General features: G+C 44.9%; 1 protein-coding gene across 3 annotated transcripts in view; it reads left to right on the top strand.

The window, feature by feature from the left end:
• Window positions 1-5,496: 5,496 nt before the first annotated feature.
• The window catches only part of LOC115092318 (myosin-11-like), a 95,915-nt gene continuing 79,101 nt past the window's right edge, over window positions 5,497-22,310 (top strand). For 2 of the 3 annotated variants that reach the window (XM_029603091.1, XM_029603092.1), the window contains exons 1-2: window positions 5,497-5,629; window positions 7,966-8,942. In XM_029603091.1, coding sequence (XP_029458951.1) covers window positions 8,019-8,942 — 924 coding nt within the window. In that variant the 5' untranslated portion in view covers window positions 5,497-5,629; window positions 7,966-8,018. The remainder of the gene's footprint in view (window positions 5,630-7,965; window positions 8,943-22,310) is intronic. The other variant, XM_029603093.1, reaches the window with a different exon arrangement.

Consider the following 22,310-nt stretch of genomic DNA (forward strand, 5'->3'; position numbering starts at 1 on the left):
CTGTCTCTTTAAGATGTCCGATGACGTCACTGACGCATGCGCATCCCGGAGGGGGGCGTGCCCTGACGCTCCCAAAACTAGAGATCTGAGCCTGCGATCAGCCTGCAGCCCTCAGTGAGGGGCGCGGCCGACCCCCGAGGCTAAAAACAGAATCTCCAGACCCGCCGGAACAGGTAGGAAGGCCTGGCCATGGCGAATCATGGCCAGGTTTTCTAACAGTACATCTCCTCTTACGCCCCATCAAAAGAGGCTTAGGCTTGTGTGGATGTTCTTGATGGAATTGCTGGAGAAGTGATTTATTTAGAATGTGAGAAGCTGGTTCCCAGGTATTTTCTTCTGGTCCGTAGCCTTCCCAAGCTATTAGATACTCCCAGTGCCGGAGACGATGGTGCACGTTTAGGATTTCTTTAACTTGATAGATTTGATCTTCTTCAGATATCACTTTGGGAGTTTATGGTGTCTTACGATGCGGCCAAGAAAGTATTAGTGGTTTTAGTAAGGATACATGAAATGAATTATGTATTCGAAGTATAGAAGGTAATTGTAAATGATAAGTTACTGGACCTAATCGATCAGTAATTTTGTACGGTCCAATGTACTTAGGTGCCAACCGCATAGAAGGTACTCTAAGGCAAATATGACGTGTACTTAACCATACTTGATCTCCAGTGCAGAAATGAGGAGCTGGACTGTGGTTCTTTTAGCAACGTCATTAGCCTTTGTAATGTTTGAATGTCCTGCCATAATACATGGAGCTGCTGAGATGTTAGCTGGCAGCTGAAGAAGAGACGATGAGTTGCTTTGGCAGTGGTGGAATAGGTTGTCGACCAAAAACTACTTGAAAAGGAGATTTTTTAGTAGCTGAATTAATGTGCATATTGTGAGAGAATAATGACGCCCAGTTATCTTGTTTAGAGTTGATAAAAGAGCGAAGGAACGTCTTTAGAGTCCAATTGATTCGCTCAGTTTGCCCATTACTCTGGGGATGAAATGCCGTGGTAAAATCTAACTGTACTCCAAATTTTTTACAAAGAGCTTGCCAGTATTTACTTGTGAATTGGGATCCTCGATCAGAAGTAATATGTTGAAGCAATCCATGTAAATGAAATATATGTTGTATGAACAACTGTGCGAGCTCTGGAGCTGTGGGTAACTTAGGAAGAGGAATGAAGTGAGCCATCTTTGAAAATCTATCTACTACCACCCAAATCACTTGGTTACCAATGGTTGGAGGCAACTCTACAATAAAATCTGTAGATATATGAGTCCAAGGTGCTTTTGGTACTGGCAAAGTCTGCAAAAGACCCCAAGGGCGTCCCGGTAAAGGTTTTTGCTGTGCACAAATTGGACAAGAATCCACATAGGATTGTGTGTCTTTTTCTATGGTTGGCCACCAATAGTAATGACTTAATAATTTAAGAGTGCATAGTCTGCCAGGATGTCCAGCTGTTAGAGAATCATGAGCCCAGGCTAGTACTTTTTGTCTAAGACAAAGGGGAACTACAGTCTTCCCTACTGATGCTGTTTGTGTTGCTGCAAAGATTATTCGTGCTGGATCTACAATATATTGTAGAGAAGTTGGAGTATCATCTGTTTCATAAACTCTTGATAGTGCATCAGCCCTGACATTTTTTGTAGCTGGACGATATCTTAAAGTGAAATTGAAACGACTAAAAAATAATGCCCACCAAGCTTGATGAGGATTCAAATGGGCCTTACTGAGATATTCTAAATGTTTATGGTCTGTGAAGATAGTTATTGGATGTAATGCCCCCTCAAGCCATTGTCACCATTCTTCCAATGCCATCTTGACTGCCAGCATTTCTTTATCTCCAATACCATCATTTTTCTCAGCTGGTAAAAATTTTCTAGAAAAATAGGAGCAAGGTAAAAGCGTTCCAGCATTAGAATGTTGGCTGAGAACTGCTCCTACAGCGACATCTGAAGCAACTACCTCAACCACAAAAAATCGTGTTGGATCTGGATGCCTAAGACAAGGTTTTTGAAGAAATGCTTGCTTTAATTTTTTAAAAGCTTCCTTTGCCTCAGATGACCAGTTCCATGCATCAGCTCCCTTCCTGGTTAAAGCTGTGAGTGGAGCCACACAATGAGAATAATTAGGAATAAAGTTTCTGTAAAAATTAGAAAACCCAAGGAACCATTGAAGAGCTCGAAGTCCTTGTGGTTGGGGCCAGTCTCGAATACAAGCCACTTTATCTGGATCCATACGAAAACCTTCAGTAGAAACTATAAATCCTAAAAACTGTAATGAGGTTTGCTCAAACACTTTTCTAATTTTGCATAAAGATTGTGGTTTCGCAGATATTGTAGAACTTGTCTAACTGCAGTACGATGAGTTCTTAGATCCTTGGAATAGATAAGTACATCATCGAGATACACAATCACACTAGTATTAAGGAGATCTTGAAATATTTCATTCATTAGGTTTTGGAAGACTGCTGGAGCATTACACAGTCCAAAAGGCATCACTAAGTATTCATAATGTCCGTCTCGCGTGTTAAATGCAGTCATCCACTCATCTCTGATCTAATTCGCACTAGGTTATATGCTTCTCTGAGATCAAGTTTAGTAAAGATTTTAGCTCCCTGGAGACGATCCAATAACTCTGGAATGAGAGGAAGTGGATATCTATCTTTCAGTGTAATGGCGTTAAGACTTCTGTAATCTCTACAGAGTCTTAATGTCCCGTCTTTTTTTGCCACAGAGAAAAATATGGCTCCTGCCGGTGAATTGGAGGGACGAATAAACCCACGTTGAAGATTTTCTTGGATATATTGTGACACGGCTTGAGTTTCAGGTAAAGATAATGGGTATACCCGACCTCTAGGTGAAGTGCTACCTGGAAGGAGATTAATAGCACAGTCGAACGGTCGGTGCTTGGGAAGAGTCTCTGCCTTTTCTTTTGAGAAAATATCTATGAAATCTTCATATTGAGAAGGTAGGCCAGTAAAAGTCGTAGCAAGCATGAACATTGGTTGAGGTACATTATGGAGACAAGATGTAAGACAGGCTGGACCCCAAGCCGCTAATTGTAAAGTCTCCCAATCAATATATGGTGAATGTTTTTGAAGCCACGGAAGGCCTAAGACAATTGGATGTATGGCCTTTTCTAATAAAAAGAAAGAAATTTCTTCTTCATGTAAAATCCCAGTACAAAACCTCACAGGGTTAGTAACATGAGTTACTAGACCAGGTAATGATTCCCCTCGGATGGAGGATATCAGGAGTGGTGGCGTCTTGGGAATAACTGAAAGTCCTAATTGCTTAACAAGGCTAGCCAAAATGAAATTTCCACCAGTCCCAGAGTCTATGAAAGCTTGTGTTATAAACAAATCTTTCTGATGAAAAAGAGTCACTGGAACCGTACACTGGGGAGTAGGATTTGTGCAGCCTAGGGTCATCTTCCCAGTGCCTCCTAGGCTCGAGAATTTTCCAGCCTCTTGGGACAATGGACCAAAATATGACCTTTGCCTCCACAGTAAAGGCACAAACCTTGAGAATGACGACGTTGTCTCTCCTCTGGCGTAAGGTGACTACATCCCAGCAGCCTAAATTCTTCAGTACGGTTAGAGACTAATTCATTGCTAGAAGGTGTGACTATTGGTCGAGAGAAGGCCAGTGCTAGAAGAACTGTTTTGTGAATTGGTTTAACCTCTCGGAGGCGTTGCTGGATTTGACGATCAATTCATCCCGCCAAATCAATAAGCGTTTCAAGTTCCGAAGGCTGTTCTCGGGCAGCAAGTTCATCTTTTATTCTTGATGATAACCCCTCCAAGAATATGCTGTGAAAACTGTCTTCACGCCAGCCAAGCTCTGAAGCCAAAGTACGGAATTCCACCGCATAATCCATTAAAGATCGGGAACCCTGTCGAAGGTGCAAAAGATCCAAGGATGCTGTAGACTGTCAACCTGGCTCATCAAAAACTTGTCTGAAATTCTGTATAAAAGAAGCCAAATCTGTAAGGAGAGAATCTCCACGTTCCCACAGGGGAGAGGCCCACGCAAGCGCCTTTCCATCTAACAATGACAAAATGAAGGTGATCTTAATCTGATCTGTGGAGAATTGAGTAGATTGCATTGAGAAGTGCATAAAGCAGTGGTTTAAAAACCCACGACACTGCTTAGGATTTCCGGAGTATTTGGGAGGAGCAGACAAATGAATTGGAGCAACTTGAGAGGGAGAAACCACTGGAGGTATTGTTGGAATTGGAGCAACTTGAGAGAGTGAAGCCACTGAAGGTGTTGTTGGAGTCATCGGCATGGGAGTAGAATCTATCAGTTAGCCAAGCGTTCCACGGTTGCAGACAGGACATCCAGACAGATTTGTTGCTGCCATGATGAAACTGGCACCAAGAGTGTGAGTGCAGGGGATGGTTCCCGGACCCCCCGCTGGACCACCCAGGTTCGGGTTGTGTAGTTTATGTTATTGTAAATAACCAGAATCTGACAAGGCTCAGGTCATTTTCAAAAGGGTAATATCGAAAGGTACTAGAAATCCACGCAGGTGGAAAGTATAATGCAGGAAAGAGAAAGAAGGTGAGAAACCAGTGTCGGAGGGTAACAAAAAAGCTGTTTGCTCATTCAGCCCTTCCCGTTGAAAAGCACTGGCAGTAAGACTGCTGTGAGCGCATATTCCCAGCAAATGTCTTATTAAATGAGCGTGCTTCAATGCGTTGATTTAAAGCACACTGCTCGCATTTTAATTAACATACTTTCGCAGAAAAAAATGTAATTCATGGAGTTTGATAATTAAACTTTGACAGATGGAGTTTAATAGGAAAATGCCAGTGTTTAACTTGCATTAATTTTGCAGCGCTACTGAATGCCACTTTCCTATTATTTACCCTGATGGATGGAATATATAAAAATCCAAATAATAAAATCCTGCAGCGGAACCTCCAGGCAAGACTGAATAATGCTTACTAAATGTGGAAACCTGAAAGGATTCATAAATTGAATTAATTGCCAGTGAGAAGGAAGGAGAATGTTTGGCTTTTTCTTGTGTTCAGTAAATTTAAAAGCAAAATTATTTCTATAATTGGGACTTAGCAATGATACAAAATTAAGAAGTTTAACGAATTAATAAAGCGTTGCCTCTCCTAATTATTTATATTTAAAAAACAGATAATTACTGAGTTACTAATTGCCAGTGCGCTTAGCTGATAGGTAGGCATGCTTTAACGGGCGATCTGTGCAAAATCCAGCACAAGCAGGGGATGCACACGGAGCCAGCCGCAGCAGCAAGCGTACGAAGCGGAACTACTGGCCAGCCTTCCCTGCTTGGTCCCTTCCACTCGGGACTGACTGCACGGCGGGGGCACTGCCGAGTCGCCATCTCTAGGGACTCTACGCTCCTGGTTACGGAGCTGCCGTCGCTAAGGACATTCCACCCCTGGTTACGGAGCCGCCGTCGCTAGGGACTCTACGCCCCTGGTTACGGAACCGCCGTTGCTAGGGACATTCCGCCCTGGTTACGAAGCCGCGTCGCTAGGGACTCTGCGCCCCTCCCTTCTCCCTGTTGGGGGCGGGGTCTCTGAGCCCCCTCCTCTTGCCCCGGATACACCGCCAGGGGAGCGCGCGGTGCCAGGCCGGGAGAGCCCGTTGGACGGTAGGAAGAGGAGTGACTGCGCCGGAGCCTCGCCAGCAGAATCCCCGAGTTTCTGCTCGCCTGCACTTTTCCTTTTCACTTCTCTCTCTGTCCTGCTGCTCTCGGTTTTTGGGTTTGTTGGGGGTTTTTTTGTTTTTTTTTTACTGCATTGGGATTTTAGCTCTGGCTGTCTCGCAGCCCAGGCAAGCTTTGCACTTTCTTGCAGGAATGGACTTTTCTTTTTCTTTACTTATTTATTTCCACTATTTCTATTCTGCTGATCCACCAATCTCAGCGGATTGGACCTGTGGATGCTCTCCTCATGGGTAGAGCAAAGGAGGCAGCATCAGTTGCACACCGGACTCTAGGCTGTAAGAGTGCTGATATTAACAATTTGCCTTTCCTCCAAGGAGGTTGCAAATATTGTCATTCGTTTTAGAGCTACAGTTGCAGCCTTCCTGACCTGGAATTGAGGGAACAGAATATTATAAGCAAATTCCAGTCAGCCCAGCCAGAGCTCAGGGTGGTAAGTGGCTTGCCCAAGGTCAGGCAGAAAGCCAAGGGGAGGGTCAATTACAGGAGCTTTCCTGTCATGTCTCTACCACATCTATTTTTGTGGCACAAAAGTGTAGTGTGCTGTGGTCCATTTCATTATGTTACTCCTAAGTCTACCCACTTTCAGCTTCATATTGTCAAAGTATTGTATTCTAGCTGTAATAAGATCACAAGACAGATTTTTTAAAAAATCAAGCCAAAATTTAGCTGTGAACCTGATGTCGGCTGTCAGATTTTACAGACAGTAGTGCCCTGAAGTCTTGTGTTGCATGCAGAGGGGGTCACATCTCAGGCCCCACTTGAGGGTGTGGACAGTGCTGCTATATGCTGACCATGTTGAGAATGATTTGCAGGTAGGTAGCATGCTTGGAAGCCCCCAGGCATTTTGCCCCTGCTATTTGTGTGCTTGGCTGAGCAGGGGTAAAGTAGCATCCAGACAGCTGAAAATGGAATATGTGTGCTGTTTTCTTTCCCCGACCTGAACAAGGCCAAGGAAACACCTCTTGGTGACCTTGGAAGCCCACGCATATGTTAGACCAGATAGGCCAGTTTCCCCCCATGAATGGCTTGGAGACATGCCCTCAGTAGGCTTTAGTGATGCTCTTTAATTTTTTCATTTAATTTTGTTTTCGGTTTATTTGTAATGAATTAAAAAAAAAAAGGAAGGAGTCAGGGTCCCTGACCCTTCTCTGAATCCTCCCTTCTCCTTCGGCCTTCCCTATCCAAATGGGGCAAGAGCAATCCCTGGTCACTCCTGCCCTCCTGGGTCACTATTTAAAAATGTCCCCAGTGGGTCTGAGAAGGTTCAGCTGCACCTCCCTAAAGCAAAGTGGTGCCAGTTGGCAGGGCAAGAGCCACTGGATGTCTAGACCCCACAGATGGGGTGTGATAGTGGAAGGCCTAGGGGGCTTCAGAACTCAAATTTTGTCCACATGGGGGTTTTAAGGGTGGGGCCAGGGCTAGTTGTGGTGGCTGGTGCTTGATTCAAAAACAAAATTTTGGAGATTTTGTGTAATTTCCTGTTTTATTTCAAATGAAAGCACATCCCTCATTTCAGAATTATACAGTGCGCACCCATACTACATGAGACCTTTACATGTTCAGACTGCTATATACATTTTCAGTTACTATATATTACCTTCACTCTTTTCCACCTCCTCCAGTAAAGTATTATCTCTGGGTTCATATGCCAAGACTATATTTACTGCATTAACCTAAAGTTTATAAACTGAAAAAAAAAATCCCATTTCCTGAAGACAGCCCTTAAGAGACCCGAAAACAGTAGAAGAATACACCACCTGCAACAATATAAGACAAAATGATGAATTTTATCAGGAGCTGAGCCTCTGGAGGTCAGTAACCTGCAGATATAACATTCCAGGATCTCAATATGCCACTTCCTGACCAATGAGTTGCCCTGCTAATATAATTCTAGCCAGCTCTCTGAAGGGAAAGGTGGCTTGTGAGATTGCTTGGTCTATGTGCTTTGTCCCTCTAATAACTTTCTTGTTTGGTGTCCTGTCCACACCTGGTTATTGGGACATGTCAGTGGGGAGAAGAGGACTCAGAAGGGTGGGCTTATGTACAGACTGAAGATGAATGCACATGTGCATTCTGGAAAGCAGAGATGGGATATAAAGAAAGAAGGGCTCCTGTAGTTCTGGGTGCAACTTCTTGCTACACATAATTTCAAGCAGTGAAAATTGAATAATTGAATAAAATAAGCAGATCTAAGTGGGGAAAAGCAGAGAAGTTCTACCTGATTCAGCAATATAATTGAATTTGTTCTTTGTTGTTGTTAGGGCACATAGGATTTGACTGGTGATTTGAACCCTGTAGGTCTGCATTCATCATCATGGAATCCCAGCCCATTCCTGAGCTTGACAGAAAGATGGATGTTGCAGCTTCCAGTGTGACCTCAGAGAATACCGATATCCTAATGGAAGAAGCTCAGCTCCAAAGTAATGCTTTGCCTGCGTCACTGAACAAATGGTCTCAGATTGCAGAAGAAAATATTTCTCTGGGACCAAAAGGACATGCTGACATTTATGTTGGAGTCAGGGATCTGGAAACGCTAAGGGACCCACTGGGGAAGGCATCCAGCTGGGGAGAACAAAGCTCATCCTGCAGGCTGGGAGAAGAGGAGGAATCATTGAAATATGTCAGGTCTAGGATTGGAGGCTCAGTTGAAAGCATCTTCTCTCTTGCTTCTTCCAGATCTCTGCAGACACCTGAGTGGAAGATGTTAAGAGTAAGTAAATCTCAGAGTGCACTGTCAGGTATTTCAAGTGTAGACTGGGAACATACATGGAGAAGAGAGAAATCCATACAAGGTACAATCCAAGACATTATAGAGGATGTTGTAGGTGACGAGATTAATTTCAGATTACCTGCACATCAAGGTTATCACAAAAGAATAGATGCCACCATATATCATGAAATACAACCCAGAACAACAGCTCATGCTGAGGAACCCAATTCATCATCTCCAAAGTGTGTCCCACTAATGACTCCCTTCTGCTGCCTATCAGAAAGCCCTGCTTTAGACCATCTGCAGGATGCTACGATACTCCACTCAGTCAGTCATCAGTATCAGCCTTTGTCATGTAAGCCTAGTCAGATGCAGATTGCACAGGCTAAGAGCACAACACACCTTATCTCTTCTGATCCTGCAGCGCTTATATTAGATCACTGTTCTGAGAAAATGGGGACTCAGTTCAGGACCCTGGACAACAATAGCACAGCCGGCTCCAAATGCAACATTTCAACTAACTCTCAGGTAACACCGATACATGTAGGTGCAAGATCATTGGTAGGTGGCAATATCATCAGTCCAGTAGAATTAAAACATATACATTTATTTTATTCTTATTTTATCTTTTTTTTTTTTTTTTTTGCACACCTGTTTTCTCCTGCACATTTGGAACCAGCCTCTGATGGGCTAGGAGGTTACTAACTGGTTGGCTTTGGGAGTGGAAGTTCCCTGGCCCCTCACATGGCAGTGTACAGCAGAGCTAGTGAGCCACCAGCCAGCCTTATACTGATCATGTTATATGTCTTAGTGCTTTGGTGGTTAGAGCATTGAATTATGTGAGCAGAAGGCCTAGGCATGAGTTCAAGGTTCCCTTATATCACTGACTCAGTTTGTGACCTTAAATACTGTATATACTTGCGTATAAGCCTAGAATTTTATGCTGAAAAGCTAATTAGGATAATAGCCAAATTTTAGACCAAAGTATGGTTGCTGATGTGGATGTGCCCCACGTAGCTACCTATTATTATATTACCAAAAATATAAGCTAATTATTTAAAATGGTTGATTTTTAATACAATATTTATGCACTATGTTCTGTTTTAAATCATTTTGTGAAACGTGTCCTGTTTGTATATATTTGAGGAAAAACATTCAACTTCCTTTTTGTGCATATTAGGAAAAGAATATAAAATCTTACTACAATAGGGCATCTGAAAGTTCTTAAAAGTAAGGCAAATGTATGCCTATATCAGTAGGGGTGATGTTAAGAAACAAAGATACATACCTAGCCTATTTTTGACAGTTCCTCGTAAGCACCACTGTAGGCTATTACATTTTGAACTTTGGCCTATACACGGTGTTCACGTTTTCCCAGGTTAGTAGGTTATACCGCAGTGAACCTTGATATTTTAAGTCACTTTACCTCTAAATACCACAATGAACCTTGGTATTTGTAAGTCACTTTACCTCAAAATACCACGATGAACCTTGGTATTTGTAAGTCACTTTGCCTCTAAATTCCGAAATGAGCCTTGGTATTTGTTATGCTTCCCGGCTGCGTTGGCTCCACGACCGGGCCTGCTTACCTGGCGTGACCATCCAGCTCCTCCCTGAATCCCTGCACAGCTCAACCGCGGCTCCCATGGACGTCCCTGGTCCCATCGTGGCCTTCTCTGTTGCAGTTCTCCTCACGCCAGGGCTTGGCGTCCTCCTCGGCGTCAGCTCCGCCCCCTAGTGTGCGCGTGGAGCTCCCTCCAAGTTAATGGGCCAAGTGTGGGAAAACCTCGGGCGGCGCCCGAGTCTGACATCACTTGAGTGGGGTATTTAAACAGCAGTTCGGCCCCTAGCTCATTGCCTTGGCAATCGGGTTGTACACTCCAGTGTTCTCTAGTTTGCCTGTTCCAGTGTCTCCTGTTCCAGTGTCTCCTATTCCAGCACCTCCTGTTCCTTTGTCTCTCCTGGTAGTACCTTTCGGACTGATCTCACGATACTGACCTTTGCTTCCACTGACCACGTTTGACTGCTGCCTACAACCGACCTCTGCCTGTCCACTGACCATGTTTGACTGCTGCCTGGAACTGACCTCTGCCTGTCCACTGACCGTGTCTGACTGCTGACTGGAACCGACCTCTGCCTGTCCACTGACCACATCTGACCGCTGCGTGGAACCAACCTTGGCCTGTCTCGACCACGTCTGACCACTGCCTGGAATTTGACCTTTGCCTGACCTGACTATGCCCAGACTGACTACAGGTCAGTCTGGGCATAGTCAACAACTGCCCCCTGTCCTTTAATACAGTTACATATGGCAACATTTTATTTCTTGAGTTTCATTTTCATATTAACATTGGATTCAAGCATTATTACTGTTTAGGATGACATATAAGGACAGGGGGCAGTTGTTCCCCAATAGGTTAGTAAAAAATTGAAAGAATTTAACAGCAGTCAAATAAGCTTTATAGCAGATGATCATAAGCTCCAAAGTAGCATTATAAATTGAAAACTTTCATAGATGTGCATAAAATCCTAGAAGAGACAGAGTATTAAGCAAAACAGAAAAGCTCCTAATTTACAGATTGGCGCGGCTTCCAGCCCCGCCCGGGAAACACCCTTTGCCAAATCAATGACGCCCACTTAGAAAAAACTAAAGCAGTATCAGCGGACGTGGTGAGAACAAGTTTCCCATCAGGTCCGCCCTATATGGAGAAACCCATTGTTTATTAGATGCAGTCCCCCGTCAGGTCCGCTATTACCGAAAATACAAGGAATCAACTCTATTACATACACCTGAGACAGCCTCGGTTTGGCAGAGAGTAGGAGGTAGACTCCCTAGGCAGGCTTATAAAAACAGTTAGAATAGATCTGACGCCCAGACAAGCACAGCAGGCGTCGCACGTTAGACAAAAAGAAGCTTTATACAAGTAAGTTTTCAATGGTAAGGTGGGTAAGAATTCAAGTATTATTAATGAATGTGAAAGGAAGTTAGTAGAAGTTGTTGTTTAAGACTAATATCTTTATATATTGAAGGTTTACTGCATACTGTGAACCCAGTATAGGACACAGTACATTCTCCCATAGTCCCTGAAGCAGGCACACTGTGCCGAAACATGGCCCGTGTCGGACATGCAGCTCCATACCCATGAGACATTATAGAGGCGACGACCCTGATAAGTATGAAATAAGATAATAATGGGACGGAAAAGCAGCAGGGGAGAAGGGATTTTTAGAAAAATTGAGAAACTATAAGAAAGAGGATCGTGAGAGACATTGTTCAATTTAATAAAAGAATAATAGACGGAGGTTAAGGAGAGGATAACTGCAAATCGGTTACCCTCATTTAATAACCTCCGTACAAGATTACCACCTAGCAAGCATTCCCTTGTATGTTTAAGTTGGTGTACTGATGCAATTAATAGCAGTGGCTATTCCCTAAGTAAACTTGATTAATAGCCGTTAATGGACTTCTCCTCCAAGAACTTATCCAAACCTTTTTTGAACCCAGCTACACTAACTGCACTAACCACATCCTCTGGCAACAAATTCCAGAGCTTTATTGTGCGTTGAGTGAAAAATAATTTTCTCTGATTAGTCTCCGATGTGCTACTTGCTAACTTCATGGAAGGACATTCTTGCCTGAACATCGACTACGCACCCCTGTTCGTGGTGGGCACACACTTGAACTTTCTCTCTAGGAGTTCCTGTGAGGCCCACCTAAGACCAGGCGATCCGGGTACCTAAGGGCTCAACCTGCGGAAACCCTGGGTTGCTATTGGCGAAGCTCCAGCTAGCCTCTGTCTCCTCCTGTGCTCCGCCTCCTGGTGGCAGGTGCTCTCTGGGTCCGACCAGAGGGCTGTACCTATCAAGCACCAGGTCAAGGGTCCACTCCCAGCACAACAGGTTGCCTTGCAGGCCATCCCTGGCCTAGCTGCTCATGTCCGAGGACAACAGCGAACCCTGGAAGCATTAGCCTAATCTGTGGAGAGACTACGGTCTCAATTAGAGGACTCTGTCATTTATTTATTTGTAGAGTTTTATATACCGTTATTCGGTAGAGTTATGGCTAATCAAGGGGACCTGGTTCAACTCCAGCCCTCACAGGCATCGTTCGCTCTTCCAGCTTCACCCCGTTTCAGTGGGGATCCGTACCTCTGCCGAGGCTTCATCAACCAATGCTTCATGCAATTCGCACCGCAGCCTTCACTGTTTCCAAATGACATTACAAAGATGACTTTCATCCTCTCATGCCTTGAGGGGAAAGCCCTGGCATGGGCTTCCCCGCTTTGGGAGCATTCGGATCCCATCATCTGCAAGTTATCCCAGTTCATTTTCATTTTAAGCGGACCTTTGAGAATCCCAGCCGACAGGCGGTTGTGGGCCACCATCTCCTCCACCTCCGTCAAGTCTCGCACTCTCTCAGAATTCACGGTGGAGTTCAGGACTTTGGCCACAAAACTGGGATGGCAAGAGGACTGCCTATGGGCACTCTATCTAGAAGGCCTGTCTCCATCCCTTAAAAGACGAACTAGCTGCTCGGGAGATTCCCATATCTCTAGAGGACCTGATTTCCCTCGCAGGCAAAATAGACAACGGCATCAGGAGGTAAAGGTTCCCCGGCCTCAGTCCTTACACCCTGCGCATGCAGCTAGCCCCCAGTTAAAGGCCTTACCAGCACCTCCTCCATCAACTAAGGAACCCATGGAAATAAATCGTGGGTGGTTGTCCCCTGAGGAGCACCTCCAACGTAAGAAGCAAGGCCTTTGCTTGTACTGTGGTGGTTCCGGACACCTCCTGCAATCCTGTCCCGTACGTCCGGAAACTGCAAAGCCTGAGCCCAGCGGGGGTCCCGAGCTTGGGTGCAACTGTTTCTGGCTCCCAATTATTGCTTCCAGTATCCCTCCATAGGGAGTCCTGCTCCTTTGCTACTACCGCTCTTGTAGACACTGGGGCGAGTGGCAGTTTTATTCTGGATGACATCGTCAGACTTCTCAATATTCCACTCCAACATCTAGAGGTACCTGTCCGAATCACATCAATCCAAGGAGAGCACCTTCCTGGACGCATTACTCACCGCACTGTGGCTTTCCACCTCACCGTCGGAACCCTCCATGAAGAGGAGATTTCCCTGTTCATCTTGAAACGTTCCATGCATCCAGTAATCCTAGGACTTCCTTGGCTCCAGGTCCACGCACCCCACTTTGACTGGCAGTCCCTGCAGTTGATGTAGTTGGGGCCCCAGTGCCAGGACCACTGTCTGTGACAGATATCTTCAGCAGTTACTGCTTTGAAGACTACAACCCTCACTGGGTTACCTGCATCGTATTCTGACTTCAAGGATGTGTTCTACAAACAAAATGCTGACATCCTACCTCCACTTCGAAAGTTCAACTGTCCCATTGAGCTTCTGCAAGGTACCACACCCCCCCAAGGGCAGAACCTACCCTCTCTCGCTCCCAGAAACCCAAGCAATGACTGAATACATTTAAAGAAAATCTGGATAAAAGGTTCATAAAACCCTCCGACTCCCCGGCAGGAGCTGGATTCTGCTTCGTGAAGAAGAAAGATGGCAGTCTATGTCCTTGCATAGACTATCATGGGCTCAGTGCTGTAACTCACAAAGATCGATACCCCCTACCACTCAGTGAATTATTTGATCGCTTACAAGGAGCCCAGATTTTCACAAAGCTAGATCTCCAAGGGGCGAACAACCTTGTGAGGTTCCAATCTGAGTATATCTGGAAGACTGCCTTCAATACAAGGGACAGTCACTACAAGTACGTAGTCATGCCTTTCGGACTTTGTAATGCCCCTGCGGTCTTTTAGCGTTTGATGAATGAGATCTTCCGGGACTTACTGTACTCATTTGTCATGGTGTATCTGGACGATTTACTGATCTTTTCCAAAGACCTGAAGTCCCACCGCTCACATGTCCAGACAGTCCTCCAATGCCTTAGAGGCAATCATCTCTACGCAAAATTAGAGAAGTGCATCTTCGAATAGACCTGTCTTCCATTCTTAAGTTACATCATCTCCAATCGTGGCTTCACCATGGACCCAGAGAAATTTCAAGGGATTTGAGACTGGCCCCAGCCAGTAGGCCTCCATGCCTTACAAAGATTCCTCGGATTCACAAATTACTACAGGAATTTCATCGCTAACTACTCCACACTAGCTGCTCCACTCACGGCCATGACTAGGAAAGGAACCAACCTTCGAGTATGGAGTCCCAAGGCTCAATCTGCTTTCCACGCCTTGAAAGAGGCCTTCTGCACCGGTCCCTGTCTACATCACCCAGATCCTAACCTCCCCTTCGTCGTTGAAGTTGACGCTTCCGCCATCGGGGCAGGGGCAGTCCTGAGCCAATACTCTGCCAGGGGGACCTTAGTATCCTGCTCCTTCTATTCCCACAAGTTCTCTCCCGCAGAACAGAACTACACGATTGGGGACCGTGAACCTTTAGCTGTTAAACTAGCCCTTCAGGAATGGCGCCCCTGGTTAGAAGGAGCACAGCACAAATTTATGGTATTCACAGACCATAAGAACCTCGAACATTTAAAGGAAGCCCAGCTATTGAACCCCAGATAGGCCCTGTATTTGAGCATTTCAGTTTTGAACTCCGCTACCATCCAGCCTCAAAAAACCTCCGAGCGAATGCACTCTCTCGTTCCCTCGAGCCAGAAGATACACCCGAGACTCCTAGGCACATCATTGACCCAGCTTGTGTATCCCTCGCAGTTATCACCACAGTTCCAGCTGGGAAGACGGTGGTCCCACACCGTCTTAGGGAGCGCATACTCCACTGGACCACGACTCGAAGATGGCTGGCCATCCTGGCTGTGCCCGGACCCTTGAGATGTTAAGATGACATTATTGGTTGCCTAACATGGTGAAAGACTCCCGCAATTATGTGGACTCCTGCTCCATCTGCGCGCAGCAAAAACCCCTGACTGGTCGTCCTTGGGGACTTCTCCAACCTCTCCCAGCTCCTACTGAACCCAGGTCCAGCATCTCCACAGACATCCTCACTGATCTGCCTCCATCAAAGGGCAACATGGTCATCTGGGTGATTATCGAACGTTTTTCGAAAATGGGTCATATCGTCCCACTACCGGGTCTTCCTTCGGCTCCCGAACTGGCTAAACTCTTCCTAAACCACATCTTCTGTCTACATGGACTACCCAGGGAGATCATCTCGGATCGTGGGCCACAATTTGCTGCCAAGTACTGGAAGTCCCTTTGTCTAAAATTTGACATCACCCTGAACCTGACGTCGGCCTACCACCCTCAAGCAAACGGCCAGACAGAGAGAACAAACCGTTCCTTAAAGATTTTTCTATGTTTGTATGTAAATGATCAGCAGGATAACTGGGCCGATCTGTTACCCTGGGCCAAGTTATCTCACAATACCCACATCACCTCTGCCACCGATGTCTCGCCCATCTCCGTGGTATTTGGTCGCCAGCCACGCCTGCCTCTACCAGTACCGCTTTCTGTGCCCTTGCCTGCAGCCCAGTCCACGGCTCAGACTATTCGACGCCTTTGGAACCAGGTCAAGGAACAACTGGGTCAGGCTGCCAAGCGAGCCAAACGATTTATGGACACTCATCGTCGCACCGCTCCCCTGTTCCGGCCCGGCCAGAAAGTCTGGCTAAGTACCAAACACATAAGGCTATGCCTTCCATCACAGCGTCTAGTGCCTAGGTTTATTGGGCCATTCCCGATCATTCGACGCATTGGAGCGGTCACCTACCAATTACAACTTCCCGGGTTGCTATTGGCGAAGCTCCAGCTAGCCTCTGTCTTCTCCTGTGCTCTGCCTCCTGGTGGCAGGCGCTCTGTGGGTCCAACCAGAGGACCGTACCTATCCTGCACCAGGCCAAGGATCCACTCCCAGCGGAACAGTATTTGTAAGTCACTTTACCTCTACATTGCTGGACCCTCAAACTGGAACTCTATGCCCCCTACTCTCCGTATGGAACCTTGCTCACAGAAATTAAAAAATAAAACTAAAAACCTGGCTCTTCAAATAGGCTTTCACTTAACTACCCTACCCCCTCTCTCTCGCCCTTCCCCCTGCAGCTCTATCCAACACCCCCAATATCTTGTTTTCTTCCCCTTGTTCCTCCTCCCTATCCCTTACCCAGAGACCCCCATCTATGCCACTGCATACCCAGTTTACTGCGTTGAATATTTTAATTTGTTATATGATATAACCCTTCTCTGAAATCCCTGTTCCCCACTCATTTTTTGTTCCCATTATTACTCAGCATTATGTTACCTACTGTTCCGTGTAATTGTTCGGTTCTTATTTATATTACATGCTCTATGTAAACCGATGTGATGTGTACACGAACGTCGGTATAGAAAAGCTTTAAATAAATAAATACCGTAATGAGCCTTGGTATTTGTAAATCACTTTACCTCTGTATACTGCAATGAGCTTTGGGATTTGTAAGTCACTTTACCTCTAAATTCTGCAATGAGCTTTGGGATTTGTGTATCACTTTACCTTTAAATACTGTAATGAGCCTTGGGATTTGGGTGTCACTTTACCACAAAATGTTGCAGTAAGCCTTGGTATTTGTAAGTCACTGTATCTTTCTTTGCCTTTAGGACCTAATTTTTATAATTTTGCTAATTTTTTTTATCAACTTAAAGGAGTTCTCTATCAAATCAAATGAACAATATGACTATTCTTTAATATTACAACTGTGGAGCCTTTATCTTGAAGCAAACCATCTGGAAGCTTAGGGCTTGCCCCATTTGTTCACAGCTCTCCAAAATAAACATGGAGTTAGCTCACCTTAAAGTTGAATTAGCTACAATAAAAAAGGAATTAGCAAACTACAAGGAAGCCTCACCCACTTTATAATATTCAGGAATCTTTCCCCGGCATGGTTAAAAGGGGAGGTGAAAGAAGCTATTTTAGCCAAAAGATCTTCATTCAAAAATTGGAAGAAGGATCCAACAGAAGAAAATAGGATAAAGCTTAAACGTTGGCAAGTTAAATGTAAGACATTGATAAGACAGGCTAAGAGAGAATTTGAAAAGAAGTTGGCTGTAGAGGCAAAAACTCACAGTAAAAACTTTTTAAAATATATCCGAAGCAGAAAGCCTGTGAGGGAGTCAGTTGGACCGTTAGATGATCGAGGGGTTAAAGGGGCACTTAGAGAAGATAAGGTCATCGCAGAAAGATTAAATGATTTCTTTGCTTCGGTGTTTACTGAAGAGGATGTTGGGGAGGTACCCGTAATGGAGAAGGTTTTCATGCGTAATGATTCAGATGGACTGAATCAAATCATGGTGAACCTAGAAGATGTGGTAGGCCTGATTGACAAACTGAAGAGTAGTAAATCACCTGGACCAGATGGTATACACCCCAGAGTTCTGAAGGAACTAAAAAATGAAATGTCAGACCTATTAGTAAAAATTTGTAACCTATCATTAAAATCATCCATTGTACCTGAAGACTGGAGGATAGCAAATGTAACCCCAATATTTAAAAAGGGCTCCAGGGGCGATCCGGGAAACTACAAACCGCTTAGCCTGACTTCAGTGCCAGGAAAAATAGTGGAAAGTGTTCTAAACATCAGAATTACAGAACATATAGAAAGACATGGTTTAATGGAACAAAGTCAGCATGGCTTTACCCAAGGCAAGTCTTGCCTCACAAATCTGCTTCACTTTTTTGAAGGAGTTAATAAACATGTGGCTAAAGGTGAACCGGTAGATGTAGTATACTTGGATTTTCAGAAGGCGTTTGACAAAGTTCCTCATGAGAGGCTTCTAGGTAAAGTAAAAAGTCAATGGATAGGTGGCGATGTCCTTTCGTGGATTGCAAACTGGCTAAAAGACAGGAAACAGAGAGTAGGATTAAATGGACAATTTTCTCAGTGGACGGGAGTGGACAGTGGAGTGCCTCAGGGATCTGTATTGGGACCCTTACTTTTCAATATATTTATAAATGATCTGGAAAGAAATACGACAAGTGAGATAATCAAATTTGCAGTTGACACAAAATTGTTCAGAGTAGTTAAATCACAAGCAGATTGTGATAAATTGCAGGAAGACCTTGTGAGACTGGTGCTATAGAAATGATGAGTAGTAGTGGTACAGGGTTCTGTGAATGTCTAGTAGTGCTACAGAAAAGATGAGTAGTAGTGGTACATGGTTCTGTGAATGTCTAGTAGTGCTAGAGAAATGAGTAGTAGTAGTGCAGTGCTCTGTGGATGTCTAGTAGTGCTATAGAAATGAGTAGTAGTGGTGCAGGGCTCTGTAAATGTCTAGTAATGCTATAGAAATGATGAGTAGTAGTGGTGCAGGGCTCTGTAAATGTCTAGTAATGCTATAGAAATGATGAGTAGTAGTGGTACAGGGCTCTTCATACATCTATTAGTCTTATAGAAATGAGTAGTAGTGGTACAGAGTTTTGTGGATATCTAGCTGTTGTGTTTTCGACTGCTGCACGGCCTCCACTCCAGCAGAGGACCCTGGTGAGCCTGGCTCCGAACTACCAGCACGTCCTTGGTCCTTGGCCTCTGCCTGTCCTACAGCCTCCTCGCCACCAGAGGACCTCCATGAGCTCTCAACCCTGGAGGGTCAAGCCCTTCTCTCCTGCCCACACCATACCAAGACTCCTGCTCTACTTAACCCTGTCTATCCTTCCCCTCAATGCTTCGGCATCAAGTCCTCCTTGGCTCCCTGCTTTAGCCATTCTCACTTTGTGGCTTTCCAAGGCCAATCCTTGTGTTCCTTTGTGGCCTCCGGGCCTTCTGATCTCTGTACTGTCTTGCTTGCTCCGATGGCCCTTGGGCCTTCTATTCCCAGTTGTTCCCTGTTTGTTCTGTAGCTTGCGGACCTTCTGATCCTGATCCTGTTCCTATCCTGTGGCCTCCTGCCTAGCCCTGAGACTCTTAGGTCTCTCCCTGTTTCTAGGTCTCTCTCTGCCTTGCTGCTTGGGACCTTCCTTGCCCTCACTGCCTTCGGGCACTCTATGTTCCATGTTCTGTGTAGTCCTTGTCCTGCTTTGTCCTGTCTTGTCTAGTCTGTCTTGCCCTAGTCCCTGTTCCAGTATTCCAGCTCCACACTTACCTGCACCCTGGTCCACCTGTTCCAGTTCACTCTTACCTGCACTCAGATCCAGTCTGTTCTGGTGTTCCAGTCTTCCACAGCTCCATTCCAGCCTGCACTCTGCTCCAGGGCTGCATTCCTGCCTGCACTGCATCCTTGAACTCCAATCCAGACTGCACTTGTCCCTTGCGTCAGCCTCACCAGACTACCCACACTCTGTTCCAGTCCTGCCATCCTGCGCCTTTCCAGGAGGTGGTGTCTCCAACATTCCCTCTACAGCTGCCCTCACTACCAGTTCTATAGAAATAAGTAGTAGTGGTACAGGGCTCTGTGGATGTCTAATAGTGCTATTGAAATGATTAGTAGTGATCCAGGGCTTGGCGTACATCTAGTAGTGCCTTAGAAATAAATAGACGTGGTACCGGGCTCTGCAGACCTCTAGTGCTAATGAAATGATGAATAGTATTTATTTATTTATTTATTTTAAAATATTTATTGCTCACCCTTCCTACACTCAGGGCGGGGTACAAGAAAACACACATAATAAAATTACATAAGAATCAATCAACAATGACAAAAAATCAGACAAAATCACAGACATACATTTAGGAGCTCTGTAGCAATGATAAGTGGTAGTAGTATTGTTGAAATAGGTGGTAAAAAAAAAAATCTTAGAGTTCTTTCTGTGTATAGAGTGGCTTGCCCTCCATCCTCTGTGTGATAACCTTGCAGGCTTCCTTTGGGCATGTCCATTGATCCTTAGTCTGTATGAACAGCCAGTGACGATTTGAGAGCCAGGCCTGCGTGCAGCTGCTCCAGCAGTGCTGAGAAGAAAGCTCCCTTTTGGGCTCTTTGTGATGAGAAGAGCCAGAGGATAAATCAAGGCTTAGTGAGCGTGCTCAGGAATCGTAGGCTGCTGAATCCGGATGTGCACAGTTAGGACCTCCTTCACCAGCCCTAGAAAGGTAAAAGAATGGAAGGCTATTTGCTATTCAGGTAGTGAAAGGACTTCAAGCAGGAAAGAAGCTGTTGTGTGTAATATTAAAACCATTTTCTGTAGTAGCGAGGAACCAAAAGACAATGAACTTGCAATGCAGGAAAAAAGCAAAATGATTGTAATTAATGCTTCAAATCAAATGTACTGTTCTGTTTGCTGCAGCCGTGCATATTCCAACAAACGGCATTTAATTGTCAGCAGTCTTTATCTGGAAAGGAAAGGTGATTGCAATGAAACTGCTTAGTCAAGGCCTCTCTTAATGAGGTTTCTGGATCAGCATGGACCTTTTTCTCTTGTGATGAATTGTGTAACCGGAAGCCTCTTCCATTTTGTGCTATGAGATTAATCCTGCTGATGTTCTGAGCTGCCTGGGCCATGCAAATGAGGAGACAGTTTGAATACAGTACCACAGCACACATGGAAGTGGCCAAGAACCTGAATGAGAATGAAATAAATACTCAAATTTGTAAATATTTATTAAGAGACATAGTGGTTGGGTAGCGTAATAGCTCTGAGATACAGGGAATGCAGAAAAAGCCATGAATTTCAGAGTCATAGGCACCCCAGCTTGTTACTCATAGGCAGCACCCATAGGTGCTTGAGAGCCTTTCACACTTACAAAACACCTGCTGTATGACATTGTCTCACAATTATGTAACAATCTTTTTCTATTGTGACACAAAGAGAGGTTGAATTATTACAAGTCTGAAACTTGTGAGCAGTACCAATTATCAAGGCTTCAACCCTGGCTCCTGATCAAAGCTTGCTTAATTATATTTAGGCCTTTACATGGTCTAATTTAATTAAAAGTGCTCCTGGCACACTCACAGCCAGGTGGCGATCTCAGCCTTAATGACTGGCACTTCTGCTCATAAGTTTCACACTTGTGTCTGTCTCCACTTTTCTTTCTGTTTTGAAATATAGTACAACAGAGCAAGTTACTCTGAGTGGATTCTTTTTGTTAAATCATGTAGTATTTTATTAATTTTGTTTGCAAATCAGCAGATATGGACAATAGTGAAATGAACTGTGTTAAACATAGAAACCGACGGGAGATGTTAAAGACCCCAGTCCCATTGAGTCTGCTCATTTCCCCTACATAGTTCAATACACAGACTCTACTGTACAAGAGCAAGCGCAAACATTCAGTGTTGTGCCCTCCCCTATACACCACCGGCATAGCATCCTCCTCACTAACCCCACTCAGTATGCACTTCTCACTGTCTTCTCACCATCTGCTAGGATCTGCTTCACCCTTCCTGTGACCCCCCCTCCACATTGCACAGAATCCCTTCTCTCTGTCCCCCCCTGCCCAACATCTCTCCTCTCTTCTCCTCCCACCAGCATCTTCTTCTTTCTACCCTTCACTCCCTGCTCAGCACACCAGTACCATGCCAATCTCTTTGTCCTTCTTTTTGCAATGCCCAGCATTCTCTCTCTTTCTCCAACCCACCCTCACTAGCCCAGCACCCCCTCTTCAGAACTCCCCCACCCACTCAACTTCCTCTTTGTCTTCACCCTCCCACACCTACCCAGTATCCATTACCTTTCCTCTTGTAGTGCCACACCTTAAAAGTGGGCAGGTGGCACCTGGAGATTTAAAAGATTTATGCCCAAATTTTGCTGTCCTAGGTGACTGTTTACTTAATGGAGGAACCAGCTCTGACTGCATTTTATTCCCTGTCACTAAGGATCAACTCTGTCTTCCCCATGACTTTTCTGTTATTATTTTCACTCCCACTGGAAGGCTTTTTTATGTATCCATTACTGTTCTTAAATCCTGACATGTGGACTTTTCCATGCTTAACAGATCACCTTTAGTGCCTATA

This window comes from Rhinatrema bivittatum, chromosome 5 (genome assembly GCF_901001135.1).
Source record: "Rhinatrema bivittatum chromosome 5, aRhiBiv1.1, whole genome shotgun sequence".
NCBI lineage: Eukaryota > Metazoa > Chordata > Amphibia > Gymnophiona > Rhinatrematidae > Rhinatrema > Rhinatrema bivittatum.